General features: G+C 38.5%; 2 protein-coding genes across 2 annotated transcripts in view; one reads left to right on the top strand and one right to left on the bottom strand.

Moving 5' to 3' along the window:
* The window catches only part of EIF4E3 (eukaryotic translation initiation factor 4E family member 3), a 72933-nt gene that overhangs the window by 47693 nt on the left and 1219 nt on the right, over positions 1-24021 (bottom strand). The gene's annotated exons all lie outside the window — the stretch shown is intronic.
* Positions 20568-24021, top strand: part of GPR27 (G protein-coupled receptor 27) — a 5077-nt gene continuing 1623 nt past the window's right edge. Inside the window, exon 1 of the mRNA XM_012802479.1 lies at positions 20568-20594. Coding sequence (XP_012657933.1) covers positions 20568-20594 — 27 coding nt within the window. The remainder of the gene's footprint in view (positions 20595-24021) is intronic.

Here is a 24021-nt window from a genome sequence, read left to right as displayed (position 1 = left end):
ACCTGCTCCTCCAACCTGCTGCCAACAGTGAGGGGCCTGAACAACAGTCCCCAAACACCAATTTGCTTCTAACTGCTCTCAGAATAAAACTCAAGTTCTTTCTGGTAGCCAAGAGGATTCAGCATCTTCCAGATACTTCCTGCCTTTCTAGACTCACAGCTGAGTTCTCCCTGTTCCTCAAAGTTTCTCCGTGGACATGAAGCATTTGCATATGCTGTTCCTTTTCCTGAACTGGCAGTCCCTAGCATGGCCGACTCCTTCTCCCTCTTGGGCCCCCACTCCAACACAGGTCTTCTCTCTTTCCTAATTATTTCCTTTAAAGCATGTGTCACAAGCTGCACGATTGACTACTCATCTCCCACACCAATAATATCCAGTGCAAGTGGGCAGGATAGGGCTGGGCCTCTCATCTTCGCCAGTATTCCCAGTGCCCAGTGCACAGGGGGTGCACCACCAAGATTTGTTAATGGGCTGGTACGCAGCTGAAACCGATTAAAGGAAGAGTCTGACTTCATCTCTCAATTTCTAGTCTTTCTCTTGGGCCAACTTATCTTTTGTATGAATGGCACAATGGTCTTCTTAAAAAGCACTTTGTCATATTAACTTCTTATGTTCAAAAGCCCTAAATGGCTACCTACCAGGACAAGTTTCTTGTCTAGCATTTGAAATCCTCTACACCTAAACCCACATTTGCAAATGCACCTGCAAGTGTATTTCCAAATATATTTGGCTATATGTATGTACATGATGTATATATATTTACATATACTTCAAAATATATAACTATGTATATTAAGGAATGTACCTGTACATGGAAATATATACTGTGTATTCCACACAAATTCAGCCCTACTCCCTTGGCACATCTGCAATGATATTAGCTCCTGAAGACAGGCCTGGGATTCCCTCCTGAACCACTGTGTCCCCAGTTCCTAGTACAGGGTCTGGCACAACATAGGAGAGTCAGCTTTGGTGAATCAATGATTGATCTACTCCCCACTTGGTAAATGCACTGTGTGTGCTCCTGTCTTCACACATGTGCCTGAAATCTTTCTTATCATCTAAATTCCCTAGCCATCCTTCAAGGGCCAGGAAAGGTCAATCACAGTACATCAGTCACTAAACATACTCCAGAATGGGACCAGATATCCAGTGAGTCTTGGGATGCTAGCTAGGCAGTGCCCAAACTACTTTCCCCCAGAAACCCTTTACTCTGGCAAAAAGAAGACTGGATAGTAACTAAGCTTTTCCCCAATTAAAAATAGGTCCTAATGATTTCAGAAATATTGGTTTTGTGGCCAATCTAAAAACTCCAATTGAAGAACCTTTGTTGGGTCCACACAGTATTGCACTGATTGGAAGTGCAACGCTTCACATAACCAGTTCCCACCGTTGAGATTTTTGATTGTCATCAGTGGTTATGTTCATCATGTGCAACCCTGCTACATCTGCACTCTGCCAATCACTGCCTTCTTCAAGGCAATCAATCAGAAATATGGAGATGGCTCACATCAGAAATGGGACTGAAGGGGAAGGCAGATACACCTCAACTTGGTCCTTAGCAATTTTTTAAAAAGAGGAAAAGATGATTAAGCTATTCAGTAATAAAAGAAAAGATGGAGACTTCACATTTTTGTATTAACCATGCATGGAGTTAAAACACATTCTTCTTAGTAATGTATCACAAAAATGGAAAAGAAAGTATCCAACGTACTCAATATAATATGAAGCCAGTAGATGATCTAATACACACCCACACAAGAGAAAAACTCAATTCAATTCAAGTTAAGGGGAGGGGGAATGAGGGAACTGGTGTGTGCCCACTTAATGGGCATAATGTAGGGGTACATGGCATACCTTTGGGGGTGGAACAAAACTGCAAGATGGACTCTATCTACCAAATTCAACTATTGTGACCTGGTTATTTGTACCCTCACATTAATCTGAAATTTAAAAAGAGAGAGAGAAAGAAAGATAAACAGTAGGAAGGCAATGTGATCAGAAGAAAGTCCAGAAATGTGTGTTTAAGCCCACGTTTAACAGCCCTGTGGTTTGGGACAAACCAATAAACCTCCTTGAGTCTCCTTTATCCTCAATTGAAAACTGAGAGTGCAAAATAATTCCTGCTGTCTGAATAATCAAATCGAGGCCATTTGGCAAGGCTCTACATAAGCCATAAAATGTCACAGGAGTGCTGGTGGTTGCTTTCTTATCACAGTTCCTGGAGGGCAGAGCTCTATATCTCTGCTTTTTGAACCTGGGTGTCCTCTTTTGCACTCTTTGGGGGATTTAGAAAAATGTAGAGTGAACAATTGTCCCAGTTTGCAAAGGACTGTCCCAATTTGACCACCGAAAGTCCCACATCTTAGAAAGCTTGTCAGTCCTGGGCAGACACGAGAGGCTGGTCAGCAAGCAGCAGGTCTGTAAAGCACTGCCTGTTGCACTAGATTTTAGCATCCATCCTAGAGGCTCTAATCCCCCCTGCAAGCTGACGACTGCTTGCAGAGTGGGATAAGTCAGTTGCAAGCGAGTCACTACTTTACAACTAAGAAGCTGCTTAAGGGATAAGATTTTGTTTTGGGCTTTCAGTTATAGCTCAGAGATCATTTAAGGGAATATTCTGCAAGCCAGTTCTCTCAGGAAGTGCATTGTGCTTTCCAAAGCTTTATTTTTAAGCTGAAATAATCATATTATGACATAAGAAATCCTGACACAAAACATATAAACTTGGCAAAATATTAGGAGGTGATGAGTCATGTTATAAAATGACCACCTGTACTATGATATATTTAGCCCAAGCTCCTTGTGGGGGGTGGGGGCAAGCTCACTTTTGTAGTCCTCCAAAAATTATGGCGTATTGTTAATGTTGTGGATACTCAGTAAATATCTGAATAATGATTTCTTCTTTGATTAAAAAAGCATTCATTAAAGTATAGATCAAAATATTTTATAAGTCATTCACTTCTTGAGATCTGAGTACACTAAAATTTGAGAAGCCATTATCAACAGATGAGCAATTAATAAAGAAAAACAGAGCAATTTTTGAAATGAAGTCTCATTATTGGTGTTTTTTAAAAAATTGTAATCACATAAAGTCTGTAGAATTATAACAAGTGTGCAAAATGCTACGTTAGGAATCATGAAGATGCTTTCCAATTGTCTTAGGCCAATGAAACCGCTTTGGTTACGTTCCCATCAGTGGGAATTTCATATTCCCAACGCTGAAAGACACTGTCAATATTCCTTTCCTGTTCACTTTTACTTGTTACATATTATCTATACAATATTAAGTTGCACTTATGGCATTTCTTTAAAAGATTCTGTTTGTGGTAAGATAGTATCTTATTCTCAGAGGCTAAATATATGTACATATTGATCACTCTAGGTCTATTATAAAATGTGAGATCTAAAGGGCATTATGATAAAAAACTAAGTACCTCTCAGATGACCTGATATTGAATATTTCATATCACAAATACTTGCTGCCAGTGACAGACCTTGAGGATAGCTACGAATCACTTTTCTCTTTTCAAAATCTACCAGATCCCTCAAACTACATTCTGATTTATCCTTAATTTGGGTTAATGCCTCACCATTCCTAAAATACCCACAGGTCACGTTTTCTTGCCTTACTGGACTAAAGTATTTCATATTACATTAAACATCTTGTCAATAACATACAGGACCCTATTTTTCATATTTTGCAAAAACACAGTTAATGATGCAAATAATTTCCTATTTTTCATTCTGAGGGAAAATCATTAATAAAACCATATTCCTTGCAAGAATCGAAATTCAGCAGTCAAAGGGCACAAACCACCCATAAAGGCAAAACATAAATTAGCGATGAAGAAATAAGCCTACTGATTATAATGTCCAGAAGGAAATGAATAACTCAATCATTTCTTGTCAAATCAAATAGCATCTTAATAAGTTGTTGCAGCATCTCTGTTGATTTAATTTAACTGGAAGATATCAGAAAATGATTATGAACTGCAAAAGTATCTTCATTTCCTAGGCTCATTAGCATATGGCCTGTGAGTCCTCTTGTTTTATTCTCAAGGTGAATTTACCTCTAAAATGATCTTTAGGTTTCTAATCCTCAAAAGCATCCCATGTTAAAAGAAAAACAGCCCCAAACTGGAATTAAAATTATCAGAATTAAATAACGGGCCACCAGTGTTTGGTGAAGATCTTTTATCAAAGAAAGAACTGAAACACTTTTACCAGGGAAGCTGGTAAGTACAAGTTGTCATGGAGACAGGATGTATTCAAATGACATGAGGAATGACGCTCTTCATCTAACTAGGTGCTCATCTCCTCTAAATGAGGAGAAATTGTTGTAGCTGAAATCCATTATATATCTTTCAAATCTGCATTAAAAACAATCATTTCCTTTATTTTATATAGGAATACACAGACACAGAGCCTCACTCTCATAAAACGAAGAATTAAAATTACTTGCAAAAGAATTGGTGCGTAAATAAAAAGACATAAAATGAAAATGAATCCCATGATATAAATCTATTGATGCATAGTGAAGGGTGGAATAATGGAAATCAGATAGTATAATACCTCCTTCACCTACAGTGGGACATATTTTTCTTCAGTAGCGTTAGCTACTATTTTTGACAGAATGATCCAGGCCAGGACAATTCTCTGGAAGTCAAGGAGACTTGCTAACAGGTGTACTGTCAAAATCACTGACAAGAAAGGTAATGCTGTGTTGAACAGGCATTTCCCACTCTTTAAAAAGGCAATCATTGAGGAACACATGACACAAGCTCATTTCGTGGGGAGAGAATACAACGTGGGGTGCCCACAAGTCACAGCTCTATTTAGAAACAGCCTAAAGACAAGTACGGTGGGTCACACCTGAAATCCTAGCACTCTGGAAGGTAGAGAGGCAGGTGGATCGCTTGAGCTCAGGAGTTTGAGACTATCCTGAGCAAGAGTGAGACTCTCTCTCTACTAAAAATAGAATAAAAAATTGAAAAACTAGCTAGGCATTGTGGCAGGTTTCTGTTGTCCCAGCTACTTCGGAGGCTGAGGCATAAGGATCTCCTGAGCCTGAGTTTGAAGTTGCTGGGAGCTATGATGATGCCATGGAGCTCTACCCAGGGCAACAAAATGTCAAAACGAACAAATAACAGCCTCAAGTTTTTTTCTGGGCCGAAAGTAACCTAGGGCAACATCTTTTTAATTTATTTTTCAGGTGAAGATCATTTCTCCACCTCCCTCCAAAAAAACAGAAAAAAGATTTTTCATGTTTTGCAGCCTAAAGTGCTTTGCTCAAGTGCTTACAATAATAATTCAAATAAACTCAATTCAATAATAATTCAATTAAACACCATAAGAAGAAAACAAACAACCTGATTTAAAATATACTCAAACGACCTGAACAGATAGATATCTTACCAAAGATGTACTGATAAATAAGCATATGAAAAGAGATTCAATATCATTTGTCACTGGGGAACTGGAAATTAAAAGAACAATGAGATACCACTACTCGCTTGTTAGAATGTCTAGAGCACAATGTGTCCTCACCACTGAACGCTGGTGAGGATGGGGAACAACAAGAGCTCTCATTCCTTATTGCTAAGAATGGAAAACAGGGCCAGAGCCTGTGGCTCAAAGGAGTAGGGCACCGGCCTCAAATACTGGAGGTGGCGGGTTCCAACCTGGCCCTGGCCAAAAACTGCAAGAAAAAAAAAAAGAATGGAAAATGGTGTGACCACTTTGAAAGACAGTTTGGCAGTTTCTTACAAAGGTAAACATATTCTTACCACATGGTCTAGCAATCACACTCTTTGGTATTCACCCAAATGAGATAAAAACTTATGTGCATACAAAAATTCACATCAAGGTATTTATGGCAGCAATATTCATGATTACCACGACTTGGAAGAAATCAAAATGCCCTTTAGCGAGTAAGTGGATAAGTAAACTGTGGCAACATCCAGATAAGGGATGTTATTCAGTGCCAAAAAGCAAAGCGTTATTATGTCATGAGTTGACATATGGAACTTTAAATGTGTATTACTAAGTGAGAGAAGCCAATCTGAAAGGCTGCATATTGCATGATTTCAAATCTATGACATTTTGGAAAAGGCAAAACTATGAAGACAGAGGATCAGTGGTCTCAGGACTTGTGGGGCAGGGGAGGAAAGGATGAACAGGCAGAGCACAGGTGACTTTGAGGGCAGTGACAGACACCATTCTGTGTGGCATGAGAATGGTGGATACGTGTCATTAGATACTTGTCACAATCTATAGGATGTGCAAAACTAAGCACGAGTCCTACTGTAAGCGGTAGACTTCACCTGATAATGATCTATCAGTGTAGGTTCCTCAGTTATAACAAAGATACCGCCCTGGTGTGGGACGCCGATAGTGGCTATGGGTATGTGAAGGCAGCACGTATGGAAAATCCTTACACATTCCACTCAATTCTGCTGTGAACCTGCAAATGCTTTTAAAAAGTCCGTTAGAGAAAATATCACCACCAACAAGAGCTATCATTCTGTGAGTGCTGAACTATGTTTCATCCTTACTCATTTCCTGTAATCTACATAGCAAACTTACGAGATGGGTATGACTGTCATTCCTACTTTATATATTAGAGGCTCAAAATGGTTAAATAACATTCCCATCAACACACAGCAAGCGATACGGAGTTCAAACCCAAGTCGGCCTCTCCTCTTAGCAGTTGTAAAGCACTCCTGAGGATCAGATTCACCTCCCTGAAGGCATCTCTGTATCATCTGAATAATGAGGTAGGCCTTTGGTTTTGAAAATCATTCAAATTATGTCCCTAAATGTTTAAAACAGTGCACTGTAGAGGCAAGTGCTTGGACATCTGGTGCGCAAGGCACATGGACACCTATTAGACAATTTAAGATATGGAAAATATCAGACTTTAACTACAAATTAATAATAGTCTAATATTTTCCACAAACTTGGTTGAGTCATTTGCTTTTGGAAATGCTGTAAACCCTTGGATTCAAGAATCTGAATGAACAACCCTCCCCCCAAAAAGAAGAAAATCATACCCAGGCAGAGCATAATCAAATTGAGCAATACAGACAAAAGAGGACGCATTATATACAGAAGAGCAAGAATAAGTATTAGAGAAAAATTTTCATAGAAAATAATATAAGGAAGAGGATACCAGAACAATCTCTTTGAGGTACTGAAAGAAGGCTGAGCCTGAAGGCTCATGCCTGTAATCCTAGCACTCTGGGAGGCTGGAAGATTATTTAAGCTCAGGAGTTTGAGATAAGCCTGTGCAATATCTCTGCGAAAAATAGAAAAATTAACCAGGTGTGGTGGCAAATGCCTGTAGTCCCAGCTACTTGGGAGGCTGAGGCATGAGATCACTTAAGTCCAGCAGTTTGAAGTTGCTGTGAGTTACCACCACACTCCAGCCAGGGTGACAAAGCAAGACTCAGAATGAAAAAAAAAAAAAAAGTACTGACACAAAAAACCCTGTCAACCTAGAATTCCATACTTAGTAAAATATCTGTTCCATATAGTGAAGAATTCTTTGCCAAAAAATGGAATAGATATGTTTCCCCCATTATTCTGAGTACAGTGAAAACCCCTGAACATTATATAAAACAAACATAAGATGACTCTGAAAGGTGGCAAGAAGATGGCACACCACCAGGAACAGTAAGGTGGTTAAGTTCCCTGGGTTTTCCTTTTGCCTCATATCTCCCAGGTCTGGATCTGGAGAAACTGGCAACCTAGAAATGCCAATGAGCATAGATAAGGGGACTTTCTCTAGCCAAAAGACCAGAAAAGGAGCAGCCTTGTAAGATAAAAAACTTTCATGCTGGGTAGAGTGGCTCAGCCTTCCCCAGCTACTTGGGAGGCTGAGGCAAGAGAATCACTTAAGCTCAAGAGTTTGAGGTAGCTGTGAGCTGTGAAGCCACTGCACTCTACTGAGGGTGATAGAGTGAGACTCTGTCTCAAAAACAAACAAATAACAACAAAAAACATCCTTTTAGACATAACTACACCAGCCAGATACAACAAAAACTGTGATCCCACCTTACCCTAGTCAGCAAGGCTAAGTTTGACTCTACTGCCATCAGGTAGAGTAGACTAAACAAAAAAACAACCAATAATAAAAACCCAAGATCCAACAAAATGCTATCTACAAAAAACTCCAAATATAACGTGTGTAAACGGAAAGGAAAAAAATGGAAAAAGAAATATCGTGTAACAATAACCCCTCCCCCAAAAGTAAGAGTAGCTATATTAAAATCAGATGAAATAGACTTTACAGCAAAGTTTACTAGAGACCAAGGACATTACACAATTACAAAAGGATCAACCCACCAGAAAGACATAATGATCCTACATATGTGCACCAAACAACAGAGCCTCAAAATACGTAGGCAAAACCAGACAGTTTGGACAGGAGACAGGTGATCTAAAATTACAGCTGAGAACTTCAACACCCTAACTCTGAAATGGATAACACTATTAGACAGAAAGTCAGCAAGGGTATAGAAGAAGAAACGGGATGTAAACAACATATATGCCTGTAGAGGAGGCCAAGAGCCAGACGACCTCTGAGCAAGGTGATTTGCAGCTGGGGGCCAGACCCTTGGGCAATTCGTCTGCAGGTGCTCCTTGTGGAGAAAGAACCTGAGCCCATGGCAATTCTTAGGCACGTAGTCATTGCCTAATACTCCCCTCACCTGTCTTGACTGTCTCAATAAAAGGCTATTGCGGAGGTTGCTCGGGGCTACCCTACAATCAAGGTTAGCCTGCCTCCTGCAAGCTTGTACTTCTAATCCATGTCACGCCTGGTTCCTTCCTGCGGAGATCGAGACCAGGGGTATAGTGGCTGCAACATATGGCACTTTAGCATAATATACATTTTTTTCAATACCACATGGAGCAATCACTAAAATGTATTATATTGTGGACCTTAAAAAAAAACTTACAAATTTTTAAAAAGTTAATAATAGACAATAAGACAATTTACAAAAGCTTAAAAATTAAACAATTGACATATAGGTTGAAGAAAAAGTCTCAAAGAAAAATTAAATATAAATGAGCCAGATGGAAAATGAAAACAGGGCATTAAAACATGTCAGATACAGTTAAAATACTACTGAGAGGGAAATTTATAGCCCTAATGCTTACATTAGAAAAGAGGAAAGGTGTCAAATCACCAATCTAAATCTCTACATTAAGAAACTAGGAACAGAGGAGCAAAGTAAACCCAAAGCAAGCAGAAGGAAGAGAAAAAGATAAGAGCAGAGATCAGTAAAATCAAAAATAGAAAAATAATACAGAAAATCAGTGAAACAAAAAAAAAAAATAAAAAGGAGACAGAGATGCTTTCAATATGCAAGCACTGAAAGTACCCATCCCTAGCAGATTAACACTGTAAGAAAGGACATGAGAAGTCCTTTAAGAAGAGGAAACATGATACCAGAAGCCAAGGTAGATTTATAGAAAGAAATGCAGGGTGCTGGAAATGGTAACCACGAGGGTAAATATTAGAGAATTTTATCATAAAAAAAAAATCTTCTTAGGGCAGGCATAGTGGCTCATGCCTGTAATACTAGCACTCTGTGAGGCCAAGGTGAGTGGACTACTTGAGCTTAAGAGTTTAAGACTAGCCAGAAGAAAAGTGAGACCCGTCTCTACTAAAAAATAGAGAAAAGCTGGCCAGGCACTGTGGCAGGCATCTGTAGTCCCAGCTACTTGGGAGGTGGAGGCAAGGCTTGAGCTTCAGAGTTTGAGTCTGCTGTGATCTTTAACACCACTGCACTCTACCCAGGGCACAGGGTGAGATTGTCTCAAAAAAAAAAAAGAAAGAAAGAAAGAAAGAAATCTTTAAAAGATAGTGGACTATTTAAACAAAATAATAACAATGTAGTGTGGGTTTTATAACATAATAAAAGAAAAATATATGAAAACCACAGCATAAAGGTTGGGAGGGAGAAATGAGATTTTCCCATTGTAAACTGTCATGTGTGAAGAGGCATTATATAAGTTGAAGGCAAACTGTGATATGTTAAAGACATACACTCTAATCCTAAATAAAGCACTAAAATAACAAAGCAAAGAATTATAGCTACTCAACAAAGGACATAAAAAAATCAGAAGTAATATCTACTTATTATAAAAGAAATCTTAAAAATAGGAAAAAGGAAACAAAAAGCAGGAAATACAATGGAAAACAAGTAGCAAGATGACAGGTAGAACTTGTACATATTAATGGTTGCATTAAATATAAACAGACTAAATACCCAAATAGAATGTTATAGATTGTTAGATTGGATAAAAAAGCAAGACATAGCTGGGTATGGTAGCTCACATCCATAATATGAACATTTCAGGAGGCCAAGGTAGGAGGACTGCTTGAGCCCCAGCCTGGGCAAAATATTAGCCAGGCATAGTGGCACATGCCTCTGACTGCAGGTACTCAGGAGTCTGAGGTGGGAGGATTGCTTGAGTCTAGGAGTCTGAGGCTGCAGTAAGATATGATAACACCACTGTACTCCAGCCCAGAGAATAGAGCAAGACCTTGTTGTTGTTTTTTTTAAAGACCTTGTTTTTTAAAAAAGTAAGACCCAATAATAATGCTGCTGACAAAAGTGCGCTTTAATTATAAAGACAGAAATGGTTACAAGTAAAGGCCAGAGTGTCTAGTTTCCTTTCTGCATGAAGTATACAAAAACTTTAAATTTAACAAATATTTACTGAGCACCTAGTATGAGTTAGGAACATATGAGAAAATCTGTTCAATGAACAAAAGAGTTGTGAGAATTCATTAAAAACTGTACACGCACAAATAGCATCTCCCTACAACATATCCTGGAATCTCAGCCTTTGGTTGTAAGCAAAATCATAAGTTACATTGATCCTTCGCTTGATTTTTATGAGCTTATCCTGCAATAAAATAGTTTTTTCTTTTTTTTTGCAATTTTTAGCTGGGGCTGGGTTTGAACACACCACTTTCGGCATATGGAGCTAGCACCCTGCTCCTTTGAGCCACAGGCGCCACCCTAAAATAGTTTTTTAAATAAATATATTTTTGGGGGGTGATGGATATGCTAGTTGATTTTGATTGTCGCGATGGTTTCGTGAGTATGTATGTACTGATATGTCACGTACTATCTCACTTTCTCATCCCTAGGCAAACACTGACCTCCTTTATGTTACTACATGACAAAAATGTTTGAATCTTCTATAAATCTATACAAATTGAATGATACAGCTTGTACTATTCTTATTTAGTTTAGCTTCTTTCACACAGCATGTTGTTACTGAGACTCGTTTATATTGCAGTGTGTTTTTGTTGTTGGGTGGTATTTCCTTGTATGGCTATATTATAGTTTGTTTTGCATTCACCTGTTGCTGGGTTATTGCCAGTTTTCTGCTATTAGAAATAAAGATGCTTTAAATGTTCTTTGTTAAAATAAAAGATACACTGTGATAATTCTAATCAAAAGGAAGCTGGAGAGACTATAGTAATATTACACTAAGTTTCAGAGTAAGGAATATTACGAGGAATGAAGAAAGTCAATTAATAACATAAAATAGTCAATTGAGCAAGAAAACAAACATCATGATGCTAAACATTTTTGCCCCTAATAACAGAGCTTTAAAATACATGAAACAAAAATTGTTAGAAGTGCAAGAAGAAATATACAAATCTAGAATTATAGTCAGAGATTCCAACATTCCTCTCTCAATAGTTAATAAAACTAGTAGGCTGGGCATCGGGGCTCACCCCTGTATTACTCTGGCCTTTACTTTTAACCTATTTCTCAAACTCCTGCTTGAGCCCAGGAGTTTGAGATTGAGAAACAAGCATGTTTAGCATTACTATGTTTTCTGGTGAATTGACTCTTTTATGCTATGAATTGACTTTCTTCATTCCTTTTGTCATATAGAGCTAGCAACAGGTGGATTGCTTGAGCTCAGGAGTTTGAGACCAGCCTGAGCAAGAGCAAGACCCCTGTCTAAAAACAGAAAAATTAGCCAGGTGTTATGGCAAGCACCTGTAGTCCCACCTACTTGGAAGGCTGAGGCAGGAGAATTGCTTAAAACCAGGAGTTTGAGATTGCTATAAGCTGTGATGCCAAAGCACACAGAGAAAATCAATAAAAATATAAAAGGTTTGAACAATGCTACCAAACAACTTGACCTAATCAACATTTATAGAACATTCTACCCAACAACCACACAATACACAGCCTTTTCAAGTGTGTATAGGATGTTTACTAAGACCATATTCGGGGTCATAAAACAAGTCTCAATAAATTTAATAGAATTCAAGTCATATAGGTATGATTCCTGATACAACAGAATTAAATAAGAGATTAATAACAGTATAATCTCTGGGAATCCCCTAATAGTTATAAACTAAATAATACACTTTTATATAACCTCTGGATCAAAAAGCAATACATTAAAAGGGAAATTAGAAAATATTCTGAAATGTTTTTCCGTGACCATGCTGTGTTTTGCTAGTATTCATTTTCTTTCTGTGTTATGTTAAAATATTGGAATAAATCCCTTATACCTGAAAAAAAAAAAAGAAAATATTCTGAAATGAATGAATACAAAAACACACATATCAAATTTATGGGATGATGATAAAACAGTATTTACGGGAAAATTTATAACATAAATGCCTGAATAAAGATCTCAAATTAATGAACTCAGTGTCCACATTAAGAAACTACAAAAGTAAATTGGCTCAAATTAAGTGAAAGAAAGGAAATAATAAACATTAGAGCTGAAACCAATGAAAATAGAAAATAGAAAAATGGTAGAGAAAATCAATGAAATTGAAATATGATTTTTTGAGATTAAAAAGTGATAAATTTTAATCTCTTTAAACTTTAATCCCTAACTTTTCCCCCCTAAACCGTTCATGGAAAAATTGAAAAGACACAAATTACCAATATCAGGAATGAAATAGGTGACATCAATACAGATTTGACAGTCCTATAGAAAATAACAAAGGACTGTTACTACAACTTTTACAGATGATAATTTAGATGAGATGAAAAATTTCTCAAAAGACACAAACTACCAAACTTTAATGAAGAATAAATAGATAACTTGTATAACCATATAGCTATAAAAGAAATAGATAATTTGAATAGCCATATAGCTACAAAAAAACTCCTTGAAAGACACAAACTACCAAATGTTACTGAAGAAGAAATAGATAACTTGAATAGCCATATAGTTATAAAAGAAATGGAATGTATGTAGTATAGTTAAAAAACTTTCCCCTAAGAAAACCTTAGGTGCAAATGGCTTTACTAGTGAATTCTATTGATACCAAACATTTAAGAAAAAAACAACAATTTTACATGAACTCTTTTAAAAATTGAAAAGGAGAGAATATTTTCCAAGTCATTGGTATTAGATCAATGCCATCCTGAAACAATAACAAGACAAAGCAAATATAAGAAAAAATATCAGAAATCAATAACCCACAGGAATAATGAGCAAAAATTCAAAACAAAATTTTAGCTAGTAGAATATGAGAAGATACAACAAGTATAATACTTAATGACCCAGTGGGATTTATCTCAGGAATGTAAGGTTGGCTTAACATGTGAAAGCCAATCAATATAATTTACTATTTGACAAATTAAAAAAGCAAATCCATGTGATTATCTCAACATATATAAAGCATTGTCAGAATCCAACATTCAATCCTGATTTAAAGGGAAAAAAACCTTCATAGCTAAGTAGTAATAGAAGAAACCTTTCTTATCTACAGACATCTATAAAATCTAATAGCTAACCTTAGACTTAATGGTGAAAAATTGAACGTTTTCCTTTTTGTTTGTTTGTTTTGTTTTTGGCCAGGGCTGGGTTTGAACCTGCCACCTCGGGCATATGGGGCCAGAGCCCTACTCCTTTGAGCCACAGGCGCCACCCAAATGTTTTCCTTTTAATATAAAAGACCAATGAAGTCTACTCTTATCACTTCTATTTAACATTGTATTAGAGGTTCTAGCCAATGTAATAAGGCAAGAAAAAGAAATTAAAAAGCATCCAGATTGGAAAAGAAGTAAAACTGTCTTTATTCACAGATAACATATTCATCTACATAGAAAATCTGATGGAAGTTAGGTTAGCAAAATTTCAAAAGGTCAGTGTACAAAAATCAAGTATATTTTTGTATAGTAGTAATGAACAATTGGAAATTAAAATTCTTAAAAATATCATTTACAACAGTATTAAAAGTGAGAAATGTTTATAAGGAAATCTGACAGAAGATGTACAAGAACTGTACACTGATAAGTATAAAAGATTGCTGAGAGATAAGAGAACCGTGGAGAGCTTTATCTCATTCATGTATAGGAAGATACAGTGTTGTTAAGATGTCAAATCTCCTCAAATTGATCGATATACAACTTCAATTAAAATCCAAGCAAGTTTTTTAACAGAATTTGTCAACATGACTCTAAAACACACATATAAATGCTAATGACAGCCAAAACAATTCAAAAAAGAAAAACAAGTTTGAATGCATATTCTCCATGATTTTAAGGCTTATTATAAAACCATAATAATCAATACAATGTGGCATCAAGACAGAAAAATATAGAAATTTAACAAAATTGTGAGTCTAAAAATAAATCCATACGTATATGGACAATTTTTTGACAAATATACAAAGGCAATTGAGTAAATAGTTAAGTTTTTCAAAAAAGGTGCTGGGGAAAGTGGATATACATATGGAAAAAATTCAGGGCTTTCAATCCATATCTCACATAATTTATAAGAATTAACTGAATATGGAAAACAAAACTAAATGTAAAACCTCAAACGATAAAACTTCTAGAACAGGACAAAACCTTTGTGAGCATAGTTTAGGCAAGAATGTTTTAGCAATGACATTAAAAGCACAATTCATAAAGTAATTCAGATGAATAAAATTAAAAGACACTAAAAGACACTGCCCTTCAAAAGACACTATTTGCCATTTTCTTGGTTGCAGTTTGGCCGGGGCTGGGTTTGAACCTGCCACCCTCGGTATATGGGGCCGGTGCCCTGCCCACCGAGCCACAGGTGCCACTCCAAAAGACACTATTAAAAGAACAAAAAGACAAGCCACAAAATAGGAGAAAATATTTACAAATCCTATATCCAAAAAAGAACGTTTCCATTTTTCCATTTATAAAGAATTCTCAAAAGTCAATAATTAGAAAACAAATGACCTAATTAAAAATGTGAGTGAAAGTTTGAACAAATTCATTAGCAAAGAAGATAACAAAAAAGCACATAAAAAAATGTCCAACATCATTGGTTATTTTTATCCTGACAGAATTCTATTCCCAGCCAAACTATCAATCAATTATGAAGGTCAAAATAAGAGTATTTTTTAGATAGGTAAAAAAAAAATTGGGGGGGGGGAAATATCAAAGTATAGTTTATTTTATATTAGAGAAAGGGAAGAGAGTCGGGGGAAGAGTTGATAAAGAGAGAAACAGATAGGTAAAATCTTAAAATGTTTTCCCTGAAAATAACTTTCTCAAAAAGCTACTGATGTATGTATACCACCTAAAAATAAAATGAAAGAACTGAACAAGAAGGAAGAAAACAGGGGTGCCAGGAATGGGAGCTCTGACAGAAGGACTGAAGAGTGTGCTTTACAAGGAAGGGCCAGGGCACCAGCTGTGCAGGGAGCTGTCCAGACCAGACTGAGGTAGGAGAATGAAGGGGGCTTCAGTGGCAGCAGTTTTTCTGAGAAATGCAGCTGTTCAACCAAAATGTCTATGACATGGAAATCAGACCTCTACAAGATCACATAGAAGTCTCCAAGGAGAAATGAGCCCATGCTATACTGTTTATGTGCCTTATCTCTAAGATAAAACTGCATTTAAAAGTTTTTATACATGTTCTCGTTACAGCTGCTATAATTCTGGCCAATAATGGAGTCTCTACATGATCTAAATAAAAACCCAGTGCAATGCTTGGTGGTACGGGAATATGAAGAATTTACATGTGGGGCAGGTGTATGTATGTAGAAGTTGAGTATTTAAAAGAGCTAAACTTTCATTTTTTATTACAAGAAAGTCATTGCATGGTGGGTAAACTAGGAAATCAAGAAATAGTAAATACATCCTTAAAGATGTCTCCATTCCATAGCTTGGAACTTTTGGTAAGGATATGTCTCCCAAATCTCCACTTTAGAAAGTATATTCTCTGTAATTCTCTAGAATAGAAAGTAACAATAATCAATTACAGCATTTGATTTTTTATTAAATAAGAAAGGAGATGAAGGTGATGATTATGGCAGGGGCAGCTTTGATATACAATATCCATACCATTATTCTGTGTGCATGAAAAGAATGGCTAAGGAACAGGCTTGACCCTGTAATCTGCACACCAGCCCTGTGGCCCCACTAAATCTTTATAAAGGAAAATTTAAGTTCTCAACATGACTTAACCACTAGAAGGAATTTAAACAGCTATAAATATAATGGAAAAGAGGGGCAACAGGAAAGGGGGCTTTTTGTCTTGCTTGGAGTCATGGCTGTAACTTGCTTAAAAAATTATTACAAAAATGTCAACAACGGCATTATAAATAATAACATTTTAGTGTAGGTTCCCTGTTTCTTTTTAAAACTGGAAGTGTTTATTTTAGGGTGATTAAAATGTTGCCTATGGCATCATGTTGTGTCTGAGTTCTGTGCTATCAGATCCAACCCCAATTTAATATTTATATCATACTAATTAGGCTTTACCTCAATTATCTATTTTTTGACACAGCCCTCTATATGTATTTATTAAGAACTCATGCTTTTAATTCAGATAGATTACATTTTTACCTTGCTCTACCACTTCATGCTGTGTAAAGTAGACTGCTTTAAGACTTGAGGCTTCTCATCTGTATAATGGGGGTATAAGGATTTTGTAGGAGTAAATAAGATAATGTATGAAAAACACCTCAATGCAGCCAGTTGCAGTGGCTCACACCTGTAATCTCCTCACTTTGGGAGGCTGAGGCAGGAGGACTCCTTGAGGCCAGGAGTTTGTGACCAGCCTGAGCAACATAGCAAGACCCTGTCTCTACAAAAAATTTCTTTAAAAATAGCTGGGCAGGGTGGCACATGCCTGTAAGTCTGAGCTACTCAGGAAGGTGAGATGGGAGGATTGCTTGAGGCCAGGAATTTGAGGCTGCAGTGAGCTATGAGCAAGTCACTGTACTTTGGTCTAGGTGGGATCCCTTCTGGAAAATAATAATAATAAAAATAATAAATAAAATTAAAGTTGAAAAATACCTCAGTGGATTGTTAGATCTACACTATGACTGCTTCTACTGGAAAATTGCAATGTAAAACTACTGAATAGAAAAAAATTTTTTTAAATAATTAAAATTTTAAAAATCTCAGTGCATTGCTGGATGTAAAATATGATTAACTTTTGACTGAATAAGAACTTCTGAATCCCTCTTCCCATATTCATCTCAGCATCAAAGCCCATAACAGAGGCACCTCTTGTGCACACGACCATATGGCAAGGTGTGACTATTTCTGCAGCCAGCCTCAGGAAAGGGCACAAGAAGCCAAACTCCAAGGAGCTACATTTACTCAGATAGTGATAAGCATGAGTCCAGGTACCTTTCAGGCCCCTCTCCATCTCTTAATAAAGATATTTCCAGAAGTCACAAAGGTGACCTCACTTCCATATGAATTTTCTTTTTTTTTTAAATTTCCCAGGATACCTACAGAGTTCTGCAACTGTCAGCACTAGCTAATTTTTTGTTTTCTTTTTGAGACAGTCTCACTGTGTCACCCTGGGTGCTATGGTGTCATAGCTCAGCAACCTCAAACTCCTGGGCTTAAGCAATTCTCTTGCCTCAGCCTCCCAAGTAGCTGGAACTACAGGTGCCTGCCACAACACTTGGCTATTTTTTGGTTGTAGTTGTCATTATTATTTGGCAGGCCCGGACTCAATTCAAACCTGCCAGCTCTGGTATATGTGGCTGGCACCCTAGCCGCTGAGCTACAGGCACCAAGCCAGCACTAGCTAATTTTAGAACATTTTAATCAGCGCCCCCCTCCCCCTCCGCCCAGCAAAAAACCATATCCCCATTAGCAGTCATTCTCCAGTCCCTTCCCCAACCCCTAGCAACTGCTAGTCTACCTTTGGTCACTGCAGATTTGTCTATTGGGGCACTTTATGTAAGTTTATTTGTATAATACACGGTGTTTTGTGTTTGGCTTCTTTCCTTTAACATAGTGTTTTTAAGGTTCATCCAGACTAGTAATCAGACCAGTACTCATTTTTGAGAGTGAATAATATTCCACTGTTCGGATATGGCGTTTTATTTATCCATTCATTGATTAACCAACGTTTGCCCTGTTTCCTCCTTTTGGTTATTATGAATAATGCAGCTGTGAACTTTTGTGCACAGGTTTTGGTGTGGACATCGTTTCATTTCTCTTGGGTATATACCTAAGAATGGAACTTCGGTGTTATATGGTAAACTCTATGCTTAACTTTGAGGAGCTTCCAAACTATTTTCCAAAGCAGCTGTATCATTTTACATTGCCACCGGCACACGAGGGTTCCAATTCTTCCATATCATCACCAACACTTGTTATTGTCTGTCTTATTGATAATAGTGACCCTACTAAATGTGAACCAGTATCTCAGATGGATTTGATTTACGTTCCCTCACTGACTAAGGACGTGAAGCATTTTTCTATGTGCTTCTTTTCCACTTGTGTATCTATTTTGGAGAGATGCCTATTTAAACCCTTTAACCATTTAAAAAAATGTGTTGTGCTTTAATTATTGAGTTGTAAGAGTTCTTTATATATTCTGAATACAAGTCTCTCACCAGACATGCAAAAAACCCTTTTCTCCTGTTCTGTATGTGGTCTTTTAATTTTTTTGATGGTGCTGATTGAAGCGAAAACTTTTAAAATTTTAATGAAACCTAATTTATGTATTTTTTTGGTCACCTGTCCTTTGGCATCGTAGCTAAGAAGCCTAATCTGAAGTCATGAAGATTTACTCCTATGTTTTCTTTGGGAAGTTTGTTAGGGTTTTAGCCCTTATTTTTAGGTCTATGACCCATTTTGAATATTTTCTTTATTTATATATTTATATATATATGGTGTGAGGAAGGGGTCCAACTTCCTCTTCTGCATGGAAAAAACCACATATTAAAGATATATTAAATAATTTTCACAAATTGTATTTATCTTAATGGAGTGTGACAATATGCCATGTATATACACATGAAGTTATTCATTCATTCAACAAATATGGGCAGCAAGAATAATGTTTGAGACACAAAGTAATGATTTTTTTTCTTTTTCTATTTTTCCCTCTCCTTCTTAACATTCGAGCAGGTAGCAGGCTCTGGTCTTCCTTGTCTAGGAAAGATTCCTAGCCAAGTGGCTTTCTGGCTTTTGTTTTCCCAAACACCCAAATTCTAGGACCAGAGATTCTTTTTTTTTTTTTTTTGAGACAGAGCCTCAAGCTGTCCCCCCGGGTAGAGTGCCATGGCATTACAGCTCACAGCAACCTCCAACTCCTGGGCTCAAGCGAGTCTCCTGCCTCCGCCTCCCAAGTAGCTGGGACCACAGGCGCCCGCCACAGCACCCGGCTATTTTTTGGTTGCAGCCGTCATTGTTGTTTGGCGGGTCTGGGCTGGGGATTCAAACCCGCCACCTTAGGTGTACGTGGCTGGCGCCTTAGCCGGTTGAGCTATAGGCGCCTAGCCAGGACCAGAGATTCTTGAGGCAGTTGACTGATTACACTGTCCAGAAGAACAAGGGAAAACCAGGCTTTCCCCCTCTTTCAGATTAGAAAGGGAGTCTGAGGAGATGAAAGTAGGTGGGAGAGGGTACTGAGAGAGAGAGGATGAGCTTATGGTTTCCCAGACATACTGCTGAGAGGAACGGCTGTGGCTGCATATAGTATCACATGCATTCTCAGGCCAGATTCTCACACCCCAAGTCTGGCAGGAGGCAGTAAAGAGTCCCTAGACCACAGTGGCTTATAATGGGAACAATATGCCTGTGACTGCCACACATCTGAAGGGAGTACCCACACCCTACACACACACATGCATACCTATCCTGAATCACCACGTACTGTGCAACCTGGGCATATGTCTGAAATTGCAGCAGATCACTGAAGAGCCAGGAGCCATTAGGAAACTCTAGAAGCACTAAGATTACATTTTCTTCCCACCAGTAGGTTTCTAGAAAACAGTTGCAATCCTTGTACCCTTGATTTTAGGGACTGACATTCATACCTGCCACACAAATACTAACAACCTAGCCAAGGTTTTATAGCCTGGTAATAGCAAATATGCACCTGTGTGTACGCCTTGTGCTACACTCTTTGCAAATGTCTCTCATTTAGTTGAGACTCCTCTCTCTTAGTATCTTCTTCCTTATAATGGGCTTTTGATATTCAGAGGTTCAGAGTAGGCAAGAGATTTCCCCCAAGACTATGTATAGCTACTATCTGTTATGACTTGCATATGAACCAGAGTATACCTACCTCCAAAGCCCATTTTCATTGCCAAAGTTATGACTTCCACACATGAAGTGGTCAATGTGAGTGCTGTCCTTTGATAATATAATATATGCTGGGCTAAGAGTTTGGCCCATTTTTCTAAGAGCTGGGATGGAATCATGTGAAACCAGCCTTCTCTAATTTGGTGTTTAATGTACCTGCTGGTAGAAGCCTGAAGATGAAGTGGAGATACTGCCCAAATTGGCTCCCAAGTTTCTGGGACCCAGGGCTTTGCCTGCATCTGTCAGGGTGTGCCAACCATTTCCTCTAAACAGTCGGAATTTCCAGTACCACTTACACTGTGTCTCTGTGCATCAAATATGTGACATAACTGATTGGAGGTGGGCAGGAAATACCAACATGTCTATCTACGTGCAAAAGAAATAATTTTGTTGTAAGTAAAATGAAAATGTTTTTTACAGGGAAAAATCTCATAGAGCTCTTTTGCTTTGAGAGTCAGACATGTAATTTGGTGCCTAAGAAAGTATTTAAAATTCTCGCCTGAAGCTACCTAGAAACAGTAAAAGGAAAATAAATTGATTGTGGCCAATGAAATGTTAATAGTTTTTCCTTAAGTATGCATCTACTGAACAAATGTTGAAAATGAAAGAAGTACACATATAAATGCTATAAAAGAGCCATGATTTATATATTTTCTACTGCTGCTTCTGATAGTTGAGCTTCAGCAAATGATTTAACCGAGTCTCAAGCCCCACAGAGAATCATACTGAAGCATAGATAGAAATAGAAAACACATAGATATTTAAATTATAGGAGCCAAATGTCTCTTATTTCTTGTCCTTTTCTGAAGAATCAATCTCTCATTTGCGGTATATAACCATTTAACTTCCATTTTCTCAAATACAAACTTAATTTTAGAGTTCAGAATCCCTTATACAATGGGAGCATTTAAGATTCCAAGAGATCAAGTGACTTGTTGAAAGTCCTGTGCTCATTTAACCAAATAGCATTAAGATTTCTAGTAAGTGGGAAGGTACTGACTGAGGAGTCGGGGGTCTGGATTCTACCTCCTACTCAGCCATTAATGAGCCTTTTTGCTTGTGGTTAGATGGTTTTGAAAAATCCTTCCCTCTCTGAAGGGGCTATAATTCTGTGCACATGAGCATGGGCAGTTTGTCAGGTTGTGGTTTGTATAAACTCAATCGCTTTCTTTGCAATTATAATGAAGAATAGGGTGTGTGGTGGTTACAAATATGGGCTCTAAAGTCAAACTTCTAGCTCTTACAGTCCCTCCTGGTGAAAACCTGAACAAATTGACCCCTCTGCCTCACCTGCAAGGTGAAGACTGGAGCAGTATGCACTACATATGGCCTTCACAATGATTGCATTAAATAACATGCCGAGTATTTAACACAGTGATTGGCACGTAGCAGGTGCATAGCAAATAAAGGCTGCCATCAGCATTACCACAAAGGAACCAGAGTCGGTGTCTTCAAGTGGGTTATAAGGCATTCTTTGCTCCAAGCAGATACAGCCCGGTTGCTAAATCCCACATCAAGGCAGGATGGAATTCTCTATAGCTATGGGCCTGATTTTAAACAAAGAAATTAAAAATAAATTTTCTATCCCTTCTTGCTGACAGTGACAGCCAACGATACGTTTAAATGTTTGTCATGATGTAGGGCTTCCAGAAAGCTCTTTGTGGGGAGCCTACTTAGATAGGATGGCGGGAACGTTTTTGTTGTTTCCTTCTTGTCCTTCTTTTTTCCTGGAATGCAGAAGCAATCGCTGAGGTGTTGGCAGCCTACCGTGATCATGAGGGAAGGGAATAGGATAAAAGACTTCTGAGAGAAGAGATTCAGTTCTCAGCCATTATATCAATGACTTTAGGCTTCTTGTTTCATAAGGAAAATAAACTCATGTACACTATTATAAAAATTCAATTCCTAACCCACGTGTCCTTCAAAGTTGATTGCACTTTTCTATCAACATACATTCACAGATATTCTTGGTTAGCCACTTGCCCCAGTCAGTCAGGGGTGCTAAGTTAGGGGCTTATTAGCAGTCACTTAGATTTTTTTCAAAAATGTCCAAACTGTCCTCAAAGGCCTTCCTACTGAAAGTGTGGTCAGTGGACCACAGGTAGGCATGAACAGGTAAGCACCCAGATGCTTGTTATTAACATAGAGTCTCCAGACCTACTGAATCAGAGCCTGCATTTTACTGGAATTCACAGTGATTTCTGTACATATCAAAGTTTGAGACTTAGGACTAGACACTCCAGGTTCTGCTCTGCCATCCTTTTAAACACTGCTGTCAGAAGAATCTTACTGAAGCACAGCTAATCACACCACACTCCTCAAGGGTTCCTGATTGCCTGCAGACCAAAGTTTAGACGCTTTCCCCTGACAATCAAGGCCTTCTGTGATCTTGTGTTGTCCTGGAAATGTCCATCAAGGTGTCAGCCTTGAAAGTAATAAGTAGGCAATAAATAACCTTCTGAATACACACACACAATGAGTTTACCAGAGAAACAAAACCTTCCTCAATTCCCACCTTATGACAGTAAACACTGGGGAAGGGGCGGGGTACAGTGGTACCAAAAAACAAGCATGGTACTTTGCCTTCAAAGAACTTAGTGACCAATTAGAAGAAAAGGATTTTAAATAGAAATGTAAAAAACTTAATGACAAATTACAAGTGCTGAGAAGGAAATGAACAGAGAGCAGAGACACTGAGTAAGGCAGACCGTATCATCCAGAGTGAGCCAGGTCTTACTCTGAGAGGATGCTCTCAGGATAGGGAGCTGGTCCAAGCAGAAGAACCAGCACGTGCAAAGAAGGCCCTTCAGTGTGCTTGAGAATCAGAACAAGAGCAGCTCTTCCCAGAAAACAGATATTCAGGGAGGAAGGTGGCACAGGGTACACCTTCCAGTCCCTGAAGACTCACTGGGATCACCGATGAGGTACAGAGTGGGGCATGCTGCAGAGTCGCTGTCCATCCAGCCCTGGAAATCAGACCAAGCAAATTCGAACCCAGCTCCGACACTTGCCGGATCTCAACTCCCTTGACCTCCAAGCCTATACTTCCTCAGGTATAAAGTAGGGTTAAGAATAGCAGCAACTTTGATCTTATCCTTAGGGAGATTATGTTGTAAACCTCCCCCAGCACACTGCCATCACATCAGTGCTCACCTGAGTATTAGCGGTTTTATGATTATGACGACGATAATTATTACCATTAATTATTATCGGCTTTCGGGCAGAAGGCGCATCCCTGATATTCCTGCCCCCCTGAGGCCTCCCGACCCTGCCATCCCAGGCAACCTCCCCCGTGCACCGCCACGGTGACCCCAGAGCGGGTGCCGCCGCCGGACCCCCATTACCTGGGGCCAAACGCGACTTGTCGCCACCTTGCGTCCTGGGGCCCAGCCTCCCTCCTGTCTGCCTCCCGACCCCGCAGCTGGCGCGGCGGCGCCCCCAGCCCGGCGGGCCCGGTCGGTGCGGG

This window comes from Otolemur garnettii, unplaced genomic scaffold (assembly GCF_000181295.1).
Source record: "Otolemur garnettii isolate 467f Iridium unplaced genomic scaffold, OtoGar3 scaffold00015, whole genome shotgun sequence".
NCBI lineage: Eukaryota > Metazoa > Chordata > Mammalia > Primates > Galagidae > Otolemur > Otolemur garnettii.
Note: the sequence above shows the minus strand (reverse complement) of the source record. Positions and strands in the feature narration are given on the sequence as shown.